At 31.8% G+C, this 22,312-nt stretch overlaps 2 protein-coding genes and 1 long non-coding RNA gene across 4 annotated transcripts; 2 read left to right on the forward strand and 1 right to left on the reverse strand.

Annotated features, from left to right (window-relative positions):
- Positions 1 to 3,783: 3,783 nt before the first annotated feature.
- LOC111887479 (protein RRP6-like 2) lies at positions 3,784 to 7,201 on the reverse strand. The gene is made up of 12 exons (XM_023883653.3): positions 6,515 to 7,201; positions 6,170 to 6,325; positions 5,905 to 6,063; positions 5,730 to 5,813; positions 5,558 to 5,637; positions 5,400 to 5,450; positions 5,208 to 5,316; positions 5,042 to 5,124; positions 4,877 to 4,922; positions 4,693 to 4,780; positions 4,408 to 4,581; positions 3,784 to 4,303 (listed from the first exon to the last, which is right to left on the reverse strand). Exons 1-12 carry the CDS (start codon positions 7,199 to 7,201, stop codon positions 3,888 to 3,890), a joined length of 2,133 nt encoding a protein of 710 aa, XP_023739421.1. The 3' UTR covers positions 3,784 to 3,887.
- Positions 7,202 to 11,722: 4,521 nt separating this feature from the next.
- Positions 11,723 to 13,445, forward strand: LOC111887457 (uncharacterized). Its single transcript, XR_002848767.3, has 3 exons — positions 11,723 to 12,079; positions 12,840 to 12,895; positions 12,970 to 13,445. It is a non-coding gene; the product is annotated as an uncharacterized LOC111887457 (long non-coding RNA).
- Positions 13,446 to 15,800: 2,355 nt separating this feature from the next.
- On the forward strand, positions 15,801 to 22,153 carry LOC111887438 (uncharacterized). Of its 2 annotated transcripts, none has more exons than XM_023883606.1 (10): positions 15,801 to 15,976; positions 16,067 to 16,295; positions 16,821 to 16,952; positions 17,086 to 17,255; positions 18,172 to 18,305; positions 18,425 to 18,602; positions 19,712 to 20,270; positions 21,033 to 21,145; positions 21,219 to 21,459; positions 21,730 to 22,153. In XM_023883606.1, exons 1-10 carry the CDS (start codon positions 15,900 to 15,902, stop codon positions 21,982 to 21,984), a joined length of 2,088 nt encoding a protein of 695 aa, XP_023739374.1. In that variant the 5' UTR covers positions 15,801 to 15,899; the 3' UTR covers positions 21,985 to 22,153. The 2 variants fall into 2 exon arrangements, with proteins under 2 accessions (XP_023739374.1, XP_023739375.1); XM_023883607.1 differs by having other exon boundaries at positions 16,836 to 16,952.
- Positions 22,154 to 22,312: the final 159 nt, after the last annotated feature.

Here is a 22,312-nt window from a genome sequence, read left to right on the forward strand (position 1 = left end):
AAAACGGAGCTCGTATGCGAAAGTTACAAAATTTAGAACGCGGAAGAGTGCTGCTGCGAAAGGGGTGACGTGACTCAATATGGACCATTGCTTTCTCCCCACGCCTTGCCACCAGATGGTAACATGTGGCACCAACTCGACGAGTTGGAGGCTAAAAATCGACGAGTTTGGCCATTTTCCAGCCTATAAATAGGATGCGATAGCACCTAATTTTCCTCACACCTTAACCCTTCTCTCTCTCTCTCTAACTTCTCTCTAAATCTCTCCCAAAGCCATAGTAACTCCAAAGGGCTAGAGGAAATACCTGGAGCGCTAGAAGGATCCGAGAAGAAGAGATTTTTGCTCAGAAGTTCTTCCCTCGCAGAGCCCGGTTCCTCGATAAACCCCCTGTAAGTTGAGTTATACTTACTGTACTTTAAGTATAACTTATGTTTAACTTCATTATCGTTATTATGAACCTATAAACAAGATTTATCAGTGATTCTGAGTCGTTATACTGATTGATCTACTTACGGGTATGATGTCTAGGCAGTGATTTAGTAAGGTGTTTAAAGTAGGATTTCCAAACAGTATACTTCGTATACCAAACAGACTCTACCTCCGATATAATCCTACCTGGTTATTCCTTACTTGATAGATTATGAAAGTAGACTTTGAGTTAATGATGAATCTAGACCAATAATTAGTCGCAATAAAGATTAGACTAAAACTTATCGATAATAATGCTAGGTTTCATCGAAGGAAATAGAATCGTTAGAAGCAAAGCCCTGCCCGAGTTTGGAATCATCACTTTAACAAGTGAGTGCATAGTTACTTTCATCTTACACATAGATATGAAGTATTTAATATAAATTACGTGCTATGTGTGCATATTATCTGTGTTCTTGATATCTATGTTGGATGAACAAAATAAAATGTTTTATTGGATTTAAACTGTATACGTATTTTATACCTATAATTATGATGGGTAAAGATGGGTAGATTAGAGATGAAAGATGAAAGATGAAAGATGATATAGATGATGAGAGCTGAAAGATGATGAGAAGCGATGGCCCAGTCATCTAGCAGACTATAGATGACAACCACAGAGTATTCTAGACAGTCGAGTGGAACACTAGCAGGCTCGCAACCTATAGGTGCTGTGAACGATGTGTTCACCATATGTACTCTAAAAATCCATTGACATGTATTGTGGGTGGACTCCCTAAAATAATACTATCGATAAAAGAAATAAACCCTAGCAGCTATGGATTTAGTGCCCTATAGATGAACATTGGCAGCTACGCCACAACCTATAGATGTTTTTGAACTACATGTTCACCAGATCCTGGCTGCTGCACCTAAAGGATAATGTTGGCAGCTGTGCCTAATAGATAACATTAACAACTATGGAATTAGTGCATGTTAGATAAACCCTGGCAGCGATGGACTTCGTGCCTATTCCTTAGGATAATCCTTAGGAATGAATAAATGAAGAATAGATGATTCTTAGGTTAGATCCTTAAGAATAAAGAAGATAATGGGGATGGGTAATTGGACTAATTGTTTGATGATGAAACATAATAACTTTATTATTGTGGGTTGAAAACCTTATATACTCACCAGGTTTCCCAACCTAACCCACTCAGTTTACTTGTATCACAGGTATCGATACGAAACTACATTACACTGAGAGATTAAAGGAGATGTAAATCACTAGTGTAAATGAATGAAATGTCTGTTTATGCTTATGTTTCTATATTGACGATGACATCCGAAAGTTTTAATATAAACAAAAATACATTTCTTTGAAAATGTTTTGATAATATATTTATCATGTTTTCTATGAACAAATTCCGCAATATTAATCTTTAAAATGAATACTCTGATTTTTAAATAAGAATAAATAAAAAATTTTAAATGACTGTGAATTTGGGGACTTCACAAATGTCTTTCTCATGTAGCATCTTACTTTCGTCACCATGTCGCGGTACTAATATACCATGATGCGGTGCAAAGTACATTGACCTCGAATTACGATGAAACTTTCATCCACTTTACTGTTCTATAAACCATGTCGCATCAAGACACTTACCGCGCCACTGTGGCTGCACATCAACATCTCCTTAACTAATTCCATTCTAGCTTTGAGGACAATTTTCTTCTAATCTTTAAATGCTCATAACTTCTTCGTTTTAAACCCGTTTCTATGATCCTTATATCTATGCGAAGGCGGGTATGAGTTTTATAACTCCATTAAGTCACTTCGTACTAAATACTTACAGGTCTTAATCTGTTAAGTCACAAAATTGACCTAAAAAGCATAAAATTCATATTTTACCCTTTATGGCCTAAATGCACCATCTCTTGCATTTATTCTTTTGAACTCACTTATCTCATCTTATAAATGTTACTTAGACTTATCGCAACTCGTTTCATGAAATTACATCTTCTCAATTCATGAAATTCCTCTAAATAACCAAATTTACTCTTTTGGTCATTTATCCACCCAAAGTTAGTTCTCTCTAATGTATGGGGTTCTTACACAACATATATAGTCACTTATATGACCGTATCGCACCGATATGTATTATATATTTTTGGATTATTTATTTGTTCACATCGACAACAACCACTTATCTTGTTTAGTGATTTCCAATTGATGTCTTTGGTTCGTGTTCCTTTGAATCAGGTTATTCAAATTTTTTTTCATACACTATTAATAAGCTTTGCAGCTTATCGACAACACTCTGTTGATATCTTTCTATTATTTTATTACATAAACAACAAAATAGTCTTTCTATTACTAAGATTTGATGTTAAAGATCAAATAATTTTCTCAATCGCTGTAACATCTTTCTCTTATCTTCATGAATTTGAATTTTGTTGACAACGAACATCTCTCAATGACAATAATTCGAAACATATGCTTTCAATGAAGTCTCTTTTTTTCTTTATAAGGACTTTTTTTGGAGAGTTAATATGAAAATTTATATATATCTTACATGGTATCAGATGATGTCCTGCACTTCTGTGGCTTAAAATATCCACATCTACCTCATGTGCTCATCGAACCTCCATCTCTGTGAGTGTTAGTATATCTTATATCGTTGCGGCATGGTCTTATAAGTGTCTATATATCTTGGAGTCTATGCTCTTTTCATACGAGAGCTCTTTTGAAAAGTTAATATGAGACAACGTATATATCTCATACAAATATCCTTGGAGGTACCTTTGTTGAGAACTGTTTCGAGAAATGATCGATCGATGGCTTGAAAAGGATAATTTTTGGCTTTCAGATCCTTGTAACTCTAATTTCTCTTGTTGAGCCTCAATACGATTGACTACAAGTGGTTTAGCAACACAAAATTCAATAACCAACCACTACTCATTCCACTTCAATGAAATTCTCCAACATACTCCAATGTTTATATTGTCGATAGAAGGAATGAATAGTAGGTTGAGTAAAGTTACTTTCACTCTTTCAAAAGCCACCATTACAGTAGGATGTGTAGACTATTTTATTTTCATGGCAGTTTGTTGTTTCTTCAGTTGGAGAATAAAGCTTCAGTTTAGTCCTCTGTTTCTCTTTATCTATCTTAATTATACCAAATATTGAGGATATTAGGAGTTAGAGGTAATCCACTCATTATACATTAATCAAATAGCCTTTAAATAGGTGTACATCAAACAAAAAGATAAAGTAGGAAAATAGCAATTATCCAAAACAAATTACTAGAAGATCTGAAACTATCTAAACCTTCTCAACTTGGCAAACTTTAAACCGCTGTCCAAATAGTCCTCTCTAACATTTTATTCCAACACTTCTTAAAATAAACCATAGGCTCTCTTTCCTAAACAGGCCTAGATCTGGGCCTTTGCCATGCCCAGATCTTCAAAGCCAAGCTCTAAACCCGGTTAACAATGTCGGTAACAAGCCCAGATCGAGGCCTTGGCCTTCCTCCGCCACTATCCTTGCAACCTCCGGCAGACTTGTTCACTATCCACTTTTCCGGTATCACCTTCTTACCATCATCTTTGTCTTCTTCCTTCTGCTTCATCATTATCCTTCCATTAGAGGTCTGTAAGCACTTCGGGAAGCTCGATGATAGCTTTGAATCAAGATCCAATTTCCTATTTCCGGCTGCATTTCCAACGCAAATATTTTCTACCATGTTCTGCAGCGTTACTTTGGTGTTTATGAACCCTGATCCGTTCATCGGAATATTCCAGTTGACTCCGGCGACAACACTTCCAGCTTTCTTCCCTGATTGATTTCCAGCGATGTTGCTCAAACTATTTGCTCCTATTGCACCACTCGAAGCTGAAACTTCTTCAAACCATTTCTGTGCATTCGAAAAAGTAATTTTCATGCATCGAACCATGCATTTACGTATAAGAAGAATTAAAAATGCAAAAACTGATGACTTACCATTTCCATGTGTTCTTCCTTGAGTCTCCTAGCAACACCTTCAAACTCAGCTGCGTTATACATAGAATTCTGAATAATGCTAACAATGGAAGTGAGGTTACGCTCGATGTGAGGGTGATTAGACGTCAACAAACCACGTAGATCTTCATTTGTTATCGGCATCTTCTTGGCTACACATTAAGTTACCAAATTCGATAAGATTTTTATAGTAAAGGTAAAAGAAAAGAGTTGAGTTCGATCAAAAACATGGGAAAAACTAAAAGTATCTGTTTTTGAGTTACCAATTTCGATAAGAATTTTGTTTGGCAATACATATCCAGTACTCTCATCTTCTGCACGTGCAACAATGTCTCTCCATTCACAAAGCGCCTGTGTGCCATTTACAAACAAAACCTTAAATTATTCAAATATGTACGAGAGAAAGTTTATTTCTTTGCAAAATGCAATGGAAATACGATGTCTTACTGCAACAACGGAAAGTTGTTGACCATTGAGATCAGCTTCATGCAACCTATATCAACAAAAAGCGAGTGTTGTGAATATATAAGTGGATTTTCTAAATAAAATAATGTAAAAAAAACAAAAACAAAAGGTGTTCTTGGTAATTTTGGTATTATAATTAAAACCCACCCGTATATGTTGAGATATGAAGATTCGGTGAGAATGTCTTTCTCATATAATTGCATGCATACATCGTAACTGCGTTGATACACCTGAAATAAAAAATAATGAGAAAAATATTACAAAATACAAAATCTCATACACAAAAAACAGATCGAAAAATATTGGTGCTTACTTCTACAAGAAGTGCATCAGGATTATTCGGATCTGTTGATGATGAAAGCAACCTTTTTTTCATAAGATCGTATACATACAAAAGGTAATGTGTGTCGTCTCTTGCATATCTGTCAAAATAAAAACCAAACATTACATAAAAGAACGAATTAATGGATCAATATGAGTCAAACTTAACATATATGATATATACCTCAGCATTTCATCTGTCAATGGGCGAAGTCGCCAGTCTGCAGTTTGGTATCTGCAAAAATAAGTAACACATTTTAATTATATCTTTTTTATGTTTTCCAGCGAAAAAGGATTGAACTTTGAATTAAAAAAAGGATTTTAACGAGGGAAGATACACACTCTTTATTTGCAGCAACCCCACAAAAGTATATCAACAAATAGTCCAAACGATTTCTCTCCATTTTCAACACCCTTGAAGCCTAAGATTTAAAGATTTAAAATTCATCAAGTCAACATGAAAATAATTTTATAAAATAAATTTGGATTTGAAAGTTATACGAAGAAAGATAACCTGTCCGGTGTCAAACATATTGCAAACATATATGCCAAAGTCTCGTTGCAGCCACAAAATATCTTTATCTGCTCCATGCATAACCTGATGAGGTATATATATTGTTATAACTGGTGGAATTTGATAAATAATATGAGTCACAGATTGTAATCATTGTATACAGAAGATTATATACCTTTCTTTTAGTTGGATCTTTGAAAATCTCTCGCAAATACGGACCAATATGAACACGGAGTTTGAGTGTATCAACAATGAAATCTTCTGTTCGTGTAGATATTTGCATTAAGCAAGTTAAACCTTGGAAAGATCGATATTGGTTGTGTTCCAAATCAACCTAAAGAAAAAACATAGAGTGATACAATTAATGTCTAATTTCAAAAGAAAAGTAGCTTGTTACTCTCAAACTCAAAACATGGTCAATGGAAGAAAGTGCAAATTACCGCAAATTCATTAGTGTCATGCAACTTTGCAACAAGTTCTTTCAAGTCTTTGACATCTTGTACAAACTTTAATGGTGTTGTTTCAACCGGAGGTGGCTTTAATGGCTCGGTATTGGTCATACTTTTATTAACAAAGTCGAAAACCGAATGTTTTTCCTGTGTGTGTAGAAGAGAAGTAAACCACATGTATGAAGAATTTTGCTATTAAATAACACAAAACCATAAGAAGTTAAAGATCGACTAATATAATATTGTCTTGCTTTGAATCTATCATGGAATTGATAATTGAAAAATCAAAGAAAAAGCATCGTCATATTGGATATAAAAGAAAGAAAAGAAACTAACCAATGGGTGTATGAGCCTAGACCCATCCTCACTAGTCTTCAACCAAACATGCTGAAAAGGTTGATTTACATTGTTCACCACTATGTTATACACATCTTGCGGCTTTGGAATCCAATTCATGTGAAAAGACACTTTTGGCCTTTGTGTCCCCATTGCATTAATATCTTCCAAAGAAACTACCTTCACAGATGAAGAATGATTAGCTTCCATGTTAGGGCAATTACTATTAAGTAACAAATCTTTCTCAATGACTTTCTCTTTCTTTAGATTAACTAATTGAAATTTAGTATCGTTAGTTAGATTTATGAGCTTCTGTTCTTTATATCTTGATTTCTTAATCTCATCAACAGACACATCAAACCTCTCAAACATCTCATGATTAATGTTGATTAACCAGTTATAAACTTCATCATATTTAAGATCATTTTTAGGAAAACGCTTCTGAGTTTTGCCCCATAGTTTCTCAGAAGGAATATATTCAAGAATCAACTGGGACGACTTTTTAGAGGTTTCTTGAATTGGGTTTTTGAATTCTTCAAAGTTGACATAGAAATTAATATTTTTATTGCTTGAGATTTCTCCTGAACACCCGGAAATCTTTGACATTGAGGAAAAGGAATTGCGCTTTACAGAAGAAGCAACCAATGATTTCTGGGTTCGGGATTCTTGAGTGAATGATGGATCCATTGGGAGATTTTAAGTATGAAATTGGAAGAGAAAGAGGGGTTTTGGTGGAAGAAACGTTTGGGGTTTATGGGTTTTATAGTTTAAAAAAAAAAAAACGAAGAATGTGTGTTTCCCAGCAAGATTCACGTTTACTGGTGTTCTTCCATAGAAACTGTGTGTGATTGTGAGTAAAAGATTGTACAATGAACATGATAATTTTGTTTTTTTAATACGTACAAGAAAGCTTACAACAATTTCCAAATAACTTACAATATTCTCCAATTTTCTAGTTTCAGATTATTGTGTTTGAAAGAAGTTAATCCCTTGCCTTATTATTTTTCGTATGCGATGCTTATAGCATTATATACACACGGAGTCCTATCTATATGGCAAGTCTTGAGCCACAAGGAAACTACAAGATATAACTATTACTGATTACAAAGATAAGTACACTGTACGCTAATAGTTTTATATTTTTATTGATAACTGAATATAATTCCATAATTCTTTACATATTCTAATTAGGGGTGTGAACAAATATCCTAATTCGAAGATCCGATCAAAATCCAAATATCTAATACAAAATTATCCGAACTTTTGGATATGTGATTTTTGGATTTGGATTCGGATAGCTATTTTCAAGAACTTCGGATATTTCGGATATCCAAAATCTAAAATATTATAATTTTAATGTATATTTTTTAATTCAAAATGAAATACATGGCGATAGTTTGAGACGGAGGGCTTAGTTCGCTAACTTTATACTTTATACGTAAGGCATTTCACTTTCACTGTCAAATGTTTTTTTTTTTGTAGTTTTTGTGTTGTTTGTCTTTGCATACCAAGCTTTTATCCATGCCATGTTTTAAACATAATGAAAATTAAATTGTAATATTAAATGATACTTAAAAAGATATTGTTTAACTATTATATATTCAGTGTGTTGTAAATTCTAGTTTTTAAGTCATTATGCGTTCTGTCTTTGGGTAATTACGTAGTTTAATCTTAACTGATGACCTTAATCTTCAACTAAATTTGCAAACATACATGGGCACGTGGCTAATTTTGGATAATAATTGAGATAGAGAAATTAAATATCCTCATATATTTTTTCTACATGAAATTATGACAAGTATTTTATTTAATAAAATTAATTATATTTTAAAACACTTGTTATCATTTCAAATGAATAAAAAAATAATTAGAAGGACATTTAATCCAATAAACAGAAAAATCGATGGGCAGCTCAAGAAGTATGGTTTCTGGTCACTTTAAAGCATTATGTTAATGCATTTTATTTTATTTGTTAACTAGGTGTGAGACCTATGTATTACATGAATTTATTAAAAATTAAAAATGAAATTTTAACAATTTGAAAAGTTTGAATTTATAAAAAAATGAGAAAAAATTTAAATTATTAAAATTAATAAGGCTTTAATACATTGAATCATTACATATATAAATCATTTCTAATAAATACCTTACATATTAAATGTAGAATTTTAATTTAATAAAATAAAAAATACAATAAAATAAAAAGTAGAAAATAAGAAATTCAAAAATTCTAGAAAATGTAATGTATTCAAATGAAAGAGAAAATGACATATGACAAAAAAAACCCTTTATTTATTAAGGGGATTTGTTAATTAGTTAAATGTAAAGAGTTTATGGTCGGTAACGCATTAAGTTAATGCATTTCATTTGATTTTGTAATTAGTTAAATGTAAAGAAAATTTATACTCGTATAGGACAAATATTTTTTTGTAAAAGATACTATAATCTTTATCAAAGATACAACATTTTGGGATATCCGAATTTGTATTTGAAATTTCGGATATCCGAAATTTCAGATACGGATACGGATATTAATATCCACCATACGAAATTTTCAAAAATTCAGTTTTGAACACCCCTAATTCTAATTTCTAACATACATTAATAGACCGACACCTTATATATTGTAAAATTAAAAAAATATCAAAATAACAATAACAACAACAACAACAATAAAACAAAATGATTATCTTTTCAAAATTTAAACATTATGTAGTAGACTCGTTATATAAAAAAGGAACTATAAAAAGTTGTCACCATCTATTTAAGATATTTTTTTCTAAATATTTTCTTATTTTCACATAAAAATATATCTCCACTACAAGAATAATAAGCTTTAGTGGCACCATTAATAGTGGTGACGAGTGTATTAGGGTTTAGCGGTGACACTGAGCAAACACGCTTAGTACCGCTGTTAATACTCTCGTCCCCGTTAACAGTAGCATCATTAAAACTATAACTAGGGATCCATTTGCTTCGTCCCCCATAAATCCAAGCCGTTAATAGTATATAGTGATCCAGAGTCTAGGGTGTACCGACATTTACCGTCACTGCTAAAGGTCGAAAAGAGGATGGCGAGATTTTTTGCCTTAAGTAAAATGTGGTGTCGTTGCTAATGTTTTAAAGTAAAAACACCTTTTGCACTGTCCCTTTTCATTCATCGGCGAAACTTATCCTTCCAATAGAGACCAAAGTCACAGGCGACGAAGGCCATCGAATTTCGGCAATGGTTTGCGTGCTTCCCTCATTTCTCTTTCTCTTTGTCTTCTCCCCGAGGACCAACTTTCATACTTTGGTCATTTCAGGCACCACCGCCGCACCTTTTCCACTGTTGTCAAAGTTCCACCACCACAACACCGCCTTTATGTAGAAATTAAACGCCCTAACTAGCCCCTTCTTCTCGAACCTCCTATCCATTTCTTCTCCATTTTTTATTTTTTTTGTCAGGTTAGCTCCACCGTGACAAATAACCGACGATCCTCTAGTCCGCGACCACCATTCTACATACTTGTCGATGTTGGTGTTAGTGACCACCAAATAATACAATTTTTTTCTTGGTATTTATAAAGAAATATATTAATTTGTGGATGGATATAGCTATGCTTTGGTATAGAAATTTATGGATGTAAATTCATTCTTGTTTTTGTTTCTAAAACAGGATTGATTTTTGTTTCCTAGCTTTGTCGATGGTATTGTGCCAGTCTCGTGTAGGGCTATAAATGAACCGAACGAGAGTTGTTCATATTCGTTCGTTTAAGTTTGTAGCATCCATAAAATTCATGAAAAATTTAATCTTTTAGCTCAAAATACAATCTTATGGGGTTAGGGTTTGCCAAAAATGAGTCAAGGGCTTGGAGGCTGGAAAGGTGGGGGTAAAATGAGCCATAATGATGCTTATATACCACCCAAACCCTAAAAATTAGGGTTTTCTCCTGACAAGAGTATGTCTCGCGTACATAAGTGTACGCCTAGCGTATTAGGGCGTGCCCTAGTACACTCAGCATACCCTCATGTATGCTTAGCATACTCATCTTGCTCAAATTACCAAAATGTCAGAAGGCTTCAAGGCTCATTCTCATTAGGGACGGAGCTAGGATTTAAGAATAAAGGGGGCTGAAAGCCTCATATTGCAATCCTTCTTAATAAATGAAAGTTTTTTTTTTTTTTTGCCACATATCAATCTCTCATGAGTTTTGACACTTGTCATTTTGTGGTATTTTTGAAATAAATATTATCCACTTGTCAATTTTTGGTTTATTTTAATTTTAAAATTAAAGTCATATAATTATATATGTAAAGTATTAAATATCATATATATGATATTAAATTGCAATAAATATGTTTATTATTTTCTTATTTTAAAGTTGTACATTAAAAAATATTTTCTTTTTACACTTTAATATTTAATCTTTTTTATAAACTCATATAATACACTTGTCTCACACTTAGTAATATATTAAAATATATGTTATACCCAAATAAAGTAATAAGTCTAAAACTTTCACTACAAGAAAAGTCCTTATTAGTGACCAATTTTTTAGTGACAACCAAAAATTTGGTCACTAAAAACATCATTTAGTCACCAAATATTAAGTCGTCACTGAATTTTGATATTCCTACAAATTTAATGACAAATTCTATGTGGTGGTCACAAATTCGGTCACTAAACTGTGAATAAAATTAAAATTCTTTTTCTTTCGTATCATAACAATTATTAGTGACTAAAAGTAGTGGTCACTGTGTTAGAGGTCTAGTGACCACTCAATAGTCGTCACTGACTACTATTTGTTATGTAAAACTACTTAAACGCTATACGGATAAACTGTGACCACTCAATAGTGGTCACTGAATTACAAAATGAAAGACAATTAGTGACCATAAAATAGTGGTCACTAACTATAGTTGTATAATTTTCAATAAGTATAAAATAAAATATTTTTAATTAATATTATTATTTTTAAAAATGACAAGAGCTTTGTTTTCTTTCGGAGTCTCTATGCACTCATCCACAACTAAACAAAACCCTTGTATCAAACATATTTACTGTTGTGCCACTTTCAAATCAAACATATTTACTGTTCTGCCATTTTCAAATATGGGTGGCGTAAAATAAATGTTTGGACTCTTTTGTCTTTTTATATATGTTGTATCTCATAAATAAGAAATCAATCTTGCTTTTTCTATTTTATATTATTATTATACAAAGGAAAAAGCAGAGACAATTGTTTCATCGAAATGTTCAAAGTATCCGGCCTCTCATCAACACATTTCTCTCATAGTTTGCCCTAAATCAACACACCAACCATCGACACTTCAGCACTAGCATAGCTCCACCCACCGACAGTTTAGCACCTCCTCTTGCCGGCTCATTGACGTCGCTCCATCCCCCTCCGTCGACGCACCTCCTTACGTCGGCATGGGAGTTTAGACCTAATCGCATCGCATCGCCATTTGGACCTAATCGAATATGTACAATTCACACCGATGCATAGATCGTAGTCATATCTCTATTCGTCTCTCCTTCTCCGTTCATCGCGTCTACCATTTCTTGTCATTGCGTTTCTGGTATCTCTCTCTCTCTCTCTCTCTCCGAATTTTATGTATTTCTATGATTTCGATTTTATTAGGTTTAATTGCGATTTTTTTCTTTCTAAGTGGCTATGATTTTATATGATTTGTCTTTAACAATGAGTTTATTTGTTATGTGTTAGCTCCTCTTGTAGTTTATTCTTCAATCAGATAAGAAAATCCACTACAAACGCTTCCTAGTTCATTCTCTTAATAACCTATTGGATATGTCGATAATCATTTTTCTCAAGTAATAACTATCACATGATCACATCTTCACAGCTCCACTTACAATCTAGACAATGGTCCTTTTGGTGTCGCTTCACAAGACTTCTTCAAGGTAAAAATTGCAATCTGTACTCTTATTTGTTTAAATCTTTTTCCTAGGTGTGAATTACATCTCTGTTTATCATGTATTTTGAATTCATCATTTTAATTTTTGAGTGTTTAGGGTCTGTTTTCGTATTAGTTAGGGATATAGTGCATGCATTTCAAGCTTTTGAGGGTATAATAGTGAATGCTGATTTGCATTCTGATTGTCATTAATCCATATTCCCTACCACATTTTAATCACTGAAGTGGTCAAGTGGCTATATTGGTAAGGACATGACTCTATGATTAGCTACAAGACTATAATCTTTATTATTTTTCCATAATTTACACAATTTGTCCTTTGACTTCGTTAAAAGCCACAAAACCTACAAATCGTTTTCCTTGGTATTAAGTATTAACCATCCACCAATTCATGACTAAGTAGGGATGGTGAAAGCCTTTGCAGTAAAGAATGGATATGATTTGGATTCAAGTCAACAGGTAGTTTTATAAATTTATTTTTAAATAACCGAACAAATCATTAATCTTTTCTACTTATTCAATTATTTTAACAGTTGTTTGGCCTTGGAGTAGCAACTTTTCTTGGGTCCTTTTTCTTAGTATACCCTGCAACATGTGAGATTTCTTGTTATTCTTCGCATTAAATCATGTATGGGTAAAGTGGCTGAATCGGCAATGATGTCTAAATAAAGTGTTGTTATACATAAGGTTTGTCTTTTTTCTAGACCGAATAAATCATTTTGAATGAGACTAAATGACCATTTTACCTTGCATTAAAAAACAAATTTCACGATAAATCAATTATATCATGAGAGGAAAAAAGAAGGGAAAATAGTTAACTAGTTAGTGGCTTAATGCAAGAAGCCAATTTTTTTCCGACTTAACTCATCAAGTCATTCTTTCGCGATTAGGTAAAAAAGAAAGTCTTGTATAGCTTCTTGTGCTTAACAATTAAGGAGATTAAGCCAAAACAAAACAAGTGATATAACTTAATAATACATGGAAAATTTTAGTAGATGCTTAAATCATAATAGGGAAAACTATATATATATATATATATATATATATATATATATATATATATATATATATATATATATATATATATATATATATATATATATGTCAATTTCTGTTTGATTCTTTTTTATAGCAACTTACTTTTTATGCCAACATTATTCTTATTTATTAATGAAATAAATAAATAAAATTAATTGTATAATGTGTATGTTTTTGTTCATTTTTTCTCCAGGAGAATCAACAGATTTCGAAGTACACAGATACAAAAACCGCAAGGGTTGCATGGTTAACACATCATCTTTTTTATTGTATAAAAGTTAATTGCTATCATTAATTTTATTTATGAATGAAATATTATTTTGTTTTTTCAGCCATTGAAACCACAAGAAGCAGCACCATTTCTTACTCAATCTCTTGGACAGGGATTAGTCAACAAATCATCTTTGACTCACCAACCTGTTTTTGTTTCTTCAGGGGCTATTCTTTTTGTTGCTGCTAACACCGCAGGTAACATTAATTTGTCTTGATAATACCTTTTTGATATAATGTGCAAGATTGAAAGTCAAAGGTTGAATTATAAATGAAAATGAAAATTATATTAATTCAATTAAATTGCAGTTTCTGAGTGTATCTTGAAGAGAGAGAAAAATGCCTTTTGCGATATCAGAGGAGGTAGATATTTTTTTCCCAATTCCTATTAATTTATAAATTCTTGCAATTTGTTTTCTAATGAGACCCACATGGAAACCTCACTAGTATGTCCTACCTATTTGCTACAGGGGTTAGGACATATCATTACTTGGAGGCAGCAGAACAAGATTTGTGGATTGCAGTGAAACTTAACATCTACTTATATCACTCTTATTTGTTCTCTTGTTGGCCTTGAGATACTCTTTTTATATTAAACTTGTATAATCATACTTTGTCCAAAAGTGAATATATGATGTTTTTAGCCATTTCAATACCGAATATTGTAAGTTTCTTTAAATTTATGAACAATTTATGTATATGTTTTGATTAGATTTATTTTGATAAATGGATCATAGTATATCTTACCATTGATTAACATGATAGTTACTTAAATAGTTTAAATACAAAAAATAGTAACCAGATCAGTGACTACCATTTATGATCACTAGCTGAATAAATCAGTGACGACTCTTTATGGTCATTAATTGGGTAAATCAGTGACGACCTTTTATGGTCACTAATTTGATAAAACAGTGACGACTTTTTATAGTCTCTAATTAGGTAAAATAATGACAACTTACATTGATTAGTGACTACTTTTAGTGACAAAATGAATCGTCACAGATTTAGTGACAAATATATTTTAGTCACTATTTAGTGACCATTTATATATTTGGTCACTAAATCAGTTTAGTGACGGACCTATAGTGACGAAAAGTGACGACCAAATATTTGGTCACTAATTCATTAGTGACCACTCTTTCTATTGTTAGTGACCATTTTGCCTTCGTTACTAATAGACATTTTTTTTTGTAGTGTTTAAAGAAAAATTCACAAGTAACATCTATTTATTTGAAAAAGAAATCGGTGTTTTTTTTTTCTTATAATTTACCATATAATTATAATAAACCAACTATCATGCTATAATAAAATTATTAGTTACAAGTAACATTAAAAACTGTATGCAATAAGAAATAAAATTTACTAGAGAATTGAAATCATGTCAATGTAGTATTGTTGCAAATAGAAAAGTGTTTGAGGGGACCAAGCATCCGGAAATGGGGGTAATTTTTGTTTCAAGTAACTTTGAAGTTCTTAATAATGTTATAGCGGTTAATTATTATAGTTTTTATGTAACTTAGGTGACGTTTGGATTATTTATTTAATTTAATAAATATTTATTTTTATATTTTATAAAAATGTTTATTAGTTTATATGATAATAAAAATAATTAAAAATATTTAAATTATGGTATCAATTAATTATAACTTGTAAACCTTTTTAAAAAATATTAAATTACTTATAGTTATTTTATACGTATTTTAATGAATAAGTTATATTTATTTTTGAAATAATCACAATTTCTAACTTATTCAAAATGAGTATTTGAAAGATAAAAAAACACTTTTAAAAAAGGACTATTAACTTAACAAGTATTTTTTTTAGATTTATTAGCTTTTTAAAAAACTATTAAGTCAATTAAAACTCAATCTAACACACCCTCTTAATTTTGATTAATTGTATCAATAACCTATAGCTTCTATAAAACATATCCGCTATGAAAATATTTTGTTTTATAATTTTGTTGTAAAAATATATGGCACCCTTGAAATCATGCATGTCCACCGCGTGTCACTAATTTTGATATCACCGAGCACTCCTTCATTCCCAGCAAACTCCTGCTTCTACAAACACAAAACGCATCCGTTGCGCATCACAGAACACGATCCATATGTATGTATGTATTTAAATCTGTATATTCAAAATCGAATAAATGATTCAAAATCAGCAAAAAGAGAGGACGAAGAATCTGTCTTCAATTGCCGACGACGTTCTTCAACGATGTTCCCTGTACGTAACTAATCTCCATTTTTATTTTTGGATCGATACAGAAACTGGCGACTATTTTAAATTTAACGTTGATTTTGATTGAATTCCCAGGAAACTAAAGACATCCGTGAGCGTATTGGTCAAAGATTTTGATAGCAAATGGAAAGGGGAGAAGAAACAATACTCGAGGAAATTAGTTGAATATTGCTCCTCGAAAGCGCTGTATGAAATATGCAAAGACATGGAACAAACGATTAGGGAAGGAACCTTTAGTCGGTTGAGCTTTGATATGATGCTTGCTTGGGAGAAGCCTGCCTGCGCTGATGAACAAGCTCAAATGGTACACAAAATTTGTCTCTGTGTCTTTCTTCTTTTTAAGCTATTGGTTTTATCTGTGATATGTAATAGAGAGGTACAAAATAGGAATCTCTAAGCGACTCACAATTGATTACAGTTTGTCATAATGCAAACTACATTTACACAGATGAAATATTGTAGGCAACTAGACATTGATGTCTAATTGATTCATTCGACCTAAGAAACTTCTAATCTAACACTTGAGCAAAAGAGAGTAAATTTGAGAGTGTATACATTATTGTGTTGATGATTGAATGATTATAGTGACAATATTAGTATGTATAGGATTCTATATAATAAGCTCTAAATCAATCTTTTGAACTACAAACTCGATAAAACCCCCCGACTTCATATAGAACTTGGTAGTTAGGAAAGGAAAATATGCTTTGACTCCTTTAGCTTTGTAGTTCTTTGTTGCATATGGATTATGGCCTTCAAGATCGGTTGGTATCTTTGTTCCTAAAAAATGGCTTTTCGATACTGTGTTCGCTTCTAACGATGGTATTAGGAATGTATGGCAAAGGAGAAAGAAGAAGTGAAGAAACCCGCAAAAGAGAAAGAAGATAAAAAGAAACCTGCAAATTCATCTAACAAGCAAGATGACATTCCTCTCTTCTATTCAGACATCATGCCACTCCTTGTAAGCCACCATCTACCATTCATATAGTGTTTAAATTTTCATCTTTTTTCTAATAACATGTAAATATATAGTGTTTAAATATTTATAATAGACTCTATGGTAGCTTTTGTAATCCCATATCATGTGTTAGTAGGTTAATAATAAACCAAATGTTGGAGAAGATGCGTTTGTGTGGTTGGGATCATTAGTTCCTTTAGTGGCTGATTTCATTAATGGGAAGTTTACTTTCGAGACGCTAACATCAAGTACACAAAATCGTCTTCATTATCCTGCTTACGAAAAATTTCTTCAAGAAATTGCCAAGTAACTTTTTTGACTTTCACCTTCTACATGAAACTTAATCTATTTCCAAATAAAATCATTAGAGGGTGTGTGGTTCGTTGAATGTTTTTTTGGAAGGAATGAAACCTGTCAAAGGGATTGGAATTTGAATGACTCATAATTAGTCACACGTTTGGGTGGCAGTAAATGGAATGAACTTAGTAGTAAACATTAAATAATTGCTAAATTCTAATTTATAATCAAATATATTGTATATATGAGGGCAATCCGCAGTAAATAATATCGTATGTTGCTCTCACTTCCAATATGAGAGATGTATTTTATTTGTTATCCATTTTAGCAACGCACTTACATTTATTTACCGATAATAACAACATACTTAATTTTTTTTGCCCATAATAATAGTAATGTACTTTATTCACTACAAGTTGTAAATACTGGTAAAAAAGTGCACATACGTTGCTAAATGATAAGGAAATATACATACATTGTTTTCATGTGTAAACAAATGCATGTACGTTGCTATTATTAGTTAAAAATGTAAGTACATTGTTATTATAGATAAAAAGTGCATGCTCATATTCGTAAAAAGAGTAAAATATATTGCAATTTTCGACATATATAATTGAATAACTATTTTTTTATTTATTTCAATATATACATAATGAGGATCTTTCTGTCTCCCTAATAAAAAGGAAGATTGGAAATGAATTCCTTCACACCCTCCTCACGAAATAGAAAAACCCGTCAAAGATGCAAAATTTGAGCGATTACGACATAATTGAATTCCATCCACTTGGCAACCAAACATGCCAGGATTGGAATCTCGAATTCCAATTCCATCAAGAACCAAACCCTTAGTGATTGAAGAGTAAATATTGAATTATGCTAAAAATTAACATGATACTTTATGAAAATGCTAATTTATTGATGTTAGATGTGTACAACATTTACAAAAGCAAGCAACACCAAGGAACGTGGAAATGGCAGATGATGAGTTCATTCTACACGTTGAAGGAACCGCCACTTCACAAAGAGTAATACGCCATATCGGGAAACAAAGTTGGCCTGGTTTGTGTTAATTCTCTATTTTCTATTTCTTTATTTTTTTAAGTAATTTTACATAATTTATTTTAAGAATGTGATCTGATACATCCTTCGTGCTATTCTCATATAGCTGAATTTTTTAGGTAGGCTTACATTAACCAATTATGCACTCTACTTTGAGGCCTCGGGGTCAATGACATATGAAGATGCATTCAAGCTTGACTTGTCAAAGGACATTAACCACTCGATAAAACCAGCAGCCACAGGACCTTTTGGTGCTCCTCTTTTTGACAAAGCCATTGTTTATGAGTCTGCTGAGCTGTGAGATTAATTACTATTTCATGTACTGAATAAGTTCTACAAAATTATAGGAAAACTCATTTTTACACCAAATTTGGTGTTAAGTATCTCTAACCCAACACCATTTTGGTGATGCTGAATAGTGAAACACCAAGTTTGGTGCTTTACAATTCATTTGCACCATCTTTGGTATTGAAAATTTTCTTTGACTTATCTCTAAATTTAGCTTGTTTAAGGGATAATCAAAAAAATGACCAAAATGGATGGAGGAAATTAACCAAATAACCAACTTTTTGGGACTCTGGAACAAAATGACCACCAATTTCGCAATACGCCCTATTGCGAATTGTGAAATTGCTTTTTAATGGTCCTTACCACAAAATACTTAAAAAGAATACAAAAAAAAAATTGGAAAATAATATGATATTGCAAAATACATTCATATATTGTGAATTATATGATTGTCCTTCGAAATATATTTTTGAAGGTTTTTTGTGGTAAAAAACTATTTCGCAATTCGCAATGGCCCTATTGTGAAATTAGTGGTTATATTATGTTAGGTACTAAAAGGTGATCATTTTGTGAAACTACTCCACCGATTTTGGCCATTTATGTGATTATAATGTTATTGTAATACAATACTTGAGGGGTGTTTGGATTAGATTTTTAGCTTATTGCTTATAGCTTATTTGTGGTGGGAATAAGCAATAAGCAATAAGCATAGGGATTAATGCTTATTAAAATTAACTTATTTAGCCTAATAAACTGGATTTTATCCAAACACTTAAATTAGCTTATTGTGGGAATAAGCAATAAGCAGCTCTTTTTTTCCTATCCAAACACCCCCTTGGTATATGTAATATTGTATTATAAGTTAAACTAATAATACTGTATGATATATTAAATATAGTATTTATGTTTCAAACCTATCTAAAATTTGATAGTTCTTAATAATTTAAAAGTTAAAAAATACTAACATGACAATTAATTCAAAACTAATTGTATACAAATACCTTATTTGGTTATATATAATCCTCTAATAATATAACTTATAATTATTGTAATAAAAAAAGACAAATCTTTATTTACACCAAAATTTACATATTTGAATGTTTTTGGTTCAAATTCAGGGAAGACGGTTTTCAAATCGAGTTCCCGGAACTAACAAGTTGCACACGACGTGACCATTGGCTAGCTCTGGTGAATGAAATCATGCTCTTACACAAATTTCTATCAAAATTCAAAGTGGAATCCCCCTTAGAAGCATGGGAGATGCACGCAAGAACAATATTAGGCATAATCCGACTCCACGCAGCAAGAGAAATGCTCAGAATCTCTCCCCCAAATCCCAAAAATTTCCTAATCTTTGCATTATTTGACGAATTACCTACAGGAAGCAATGTGCTACACGAGCTCGCTGAAAGCTTAAAATCTGTAAAAAGTGGACACCCGTGTAGTGCGAGTTCAATATTACGGAATTTAAACGTCTCCACTTGTATTCCGTGTGCAGAAGAGGATATATCGGTTGAACAATCTGATAAAAATGTAAATAATCAACCTGACAATTTATTGTCGTTGGAGACTGCTGTTGATCAAGTTAGAGAAGAGGCGAAAGAGATTAATTCGGCTAAAGCTACTGCCGACGAGCTGAAAGAAGATGGAATTGGCGACAGTGCTCTTGTATTGATGGTAAAAATTTAAATTATTTAATCACAACCAAAAATCGAAAGATCATATCACAAATGACTGAATGAGTGCATTACCATTTTTTTCACAAAAAAAAAAAAAGTTAGGTGATTCTATTTATACACCCGTGTTACTTATTGTACACTACCTGATTGGACAAAAACATCAAATCAAGGGGTATATTTAGTAAAATAAATATTAATTTGTTTAGAAAGGAGTGTCCATCTAATCTAGTAATAGGGTTGTACGTATAGTAGCATTCAAAAAGTTCGGTAATCTTTATCGTATTTTGTGAATTTTAATCTTTTTCACGGAGATGACATGAACTTTTGTGATAATGATCCCATTTTCTTGAATTAAAATAGCTAGAATGTGAAATTGTGTAACATAATTATTTCTTTGAAATGTAAAGTTACTTCTTTGAAGGTAATTGCATATTTCTTTGTAATAATATAAAAGAAAATTTATGAGATTTTGCATGACCTAATTTTGTTAACATTTGAAAAAAAAAAAGTTATGTTAGCCAATACCATGAAAATAACATTTTTTGTAAAAGAAAGTTACTGAAAAAATAAATTTTGCGAAAAAAATAGTATTTTGTGATGTTCTATTTTTTCTTGGCAACTGTAATAAAGGTGGTCATTTATTGATATAACCCTCCCATTTTTGGTCATATTTGTTATTAACTTATTTTAAAATCTTATAATCCGAATAATATTTAGTGATTATCATGCTTAATTTATGAGTTCATATATTGTCATATAGGAGCTTATGAAGCCATTAAAAAATGCATTACCATGGTTTCAAGAAGTCATCGAGTGGAAAAATCCTACAACCACCGCTACGGTGATGAGCACTTCGCTACTTGTTGTATACAAGTAAGTGATTTTACATTTTTCTAATTTTATTGAAAATGTTATGGTTTAACTTTAATGGTGGTTATATTTTCAGAGAGTGGGTTGGGAAGGCAATAGCAGCATTCTTATTGTGGCTAGTTTCAAAGATGATTTGGGCAAGAAAATACGAAGTGGGAAAGCAAACAAAGTTTGTTGTTTGCAATAATAACGACCAAACAGCGGTGGATAGCATAGTAGCAGCACAACATGGAATTAACACTATTTACAATATTTTGCAGTCTGTAAATGTTTCACTGCTGAAAATAAGATCAATATGGCTCGCGAATGCCCCCAAGGTATGAAACTGTGAGCCTTCACTTTAGTCCAGGCTGTTTGGTAATTCGTTCTGAATGTAGAACTAAATGGTTTCAACCTTTTTTAGACTATTCTCATTCACAACCAAAACCTGGCAAAAAAAAGTTACCAAACACCCCGAATATTGACTGATTCAGAGGTTACTAAACAACCCATAGTTTCCCTATTTGGGGATTATAAATTATATATGAAATCAAATTTAAACACAAAGTACATAGCAATCAAACAATTTTCTATCGGTTTCTTTGCAGCACACAAACACGATGATTGTTGTCATGATTGGATGTGCGGTCATATTACTGGTTATCCCTCTCAAATATATCATCATGTCGGCCCTACTATCGACATTTGCAGTGAAATTGAACCCGGGTGATCGTAGGGATAAGAAAAATATAATGGGAAACCAACGGTTGAAAGGATGGTGGGATTCTATTCCTGTTAGTCCAGTTGAAGTTGTTCAAAAAGCAGGAGAAAGTCCTAAAGAATCAGGGCTAAAGAAGGAGTAACTTTCTTTCTGATCTTGTTTAATCCCACATTTTTGTTTAGATATATTGTTTAAATAAGTTGAATGGAATTTTGTGGAGTGTAGACATAGAAGCTTATTGAAAAATATAGAGAAATATGTAGATCATGACATGTATACAAGAGTTAATAAGTTGAATCAAATTTTATGGTTGTTTTTAGAGTTGCTTGGTATATGATTAAATCAAATTTATTTAAGTTTTTTTTATTAACAATCATTATATATATATATATATATATATATATATATATATATATATATATATATATATATATATATATATATATATATATATATATATATATATATAT

The sequence above is a fragment of the Lactuca sativa genome, chromosome 6 (assembly GCF_002870075.4).
Source record: "Lactuca sativa cultivar Salinas chromosome 6, Lsat_Salinas_v11, whole genome shotgun sequence".
Classification (NCBI taxonomy): domain Eukaryota; kingdom Viridiplantae; phylum Streptophyta; class Magnoliopsida; order Asterales; family Asteraceae; genus Lactuca; species Lactuca sativa.

What these genes read in the sequence shown, in the direction of transcription:
- LOC111887479 (XM_023883653.3), bottom strand. Translation starts at nt 7,201, where the DNA reads ATGGATCCATCATTCACTCAAGAATCCCGAACCCAGAAATCATTGGTT. An exon ending in CTGATGCACTTCTTGTAGAA is followed by an intron (nt 5,125 to 5,207) that starts GTAAGCACCAAT and finishes TTTTTATTTCAG; the next exon opens with GTGTATCAACGCAGTTACGA. An exon ending in AGAACACATGGAAATGGTAA is followed by an intron (nt 4,304 to 4,407) that starts GTCATCAGTTTT and finishes AAGAAGTTTCAG; the next exon opens with CTTCGAGTGGTGCAATAGGA.
- LOC111887438 (XM_023883606.1), top strand. Translation starts at nt 15,900, where the DNA reads ATGATTCAAAATCAGCAAAAAGAGAGGACGAAGAATCTGTCTTCAATT. An exon ending in CAGACATCATGCCACTCCTT is followed by an intron (nt 16,953 to 17,085) that starts GTAAGCCACCAT and finishes ATGTGTTAGTAG; the next exon opens with GTTAATAATAAACCAAATGT. An exon ending in TTTCTTCAAGAAATTGCCAA is followed by an intron (nt 17,256 to 18,171) that starts GTAACTTTTTTG and finishes TATTGATGTTAG; the next exon opens with ATGTGTACAACATTTACAAA.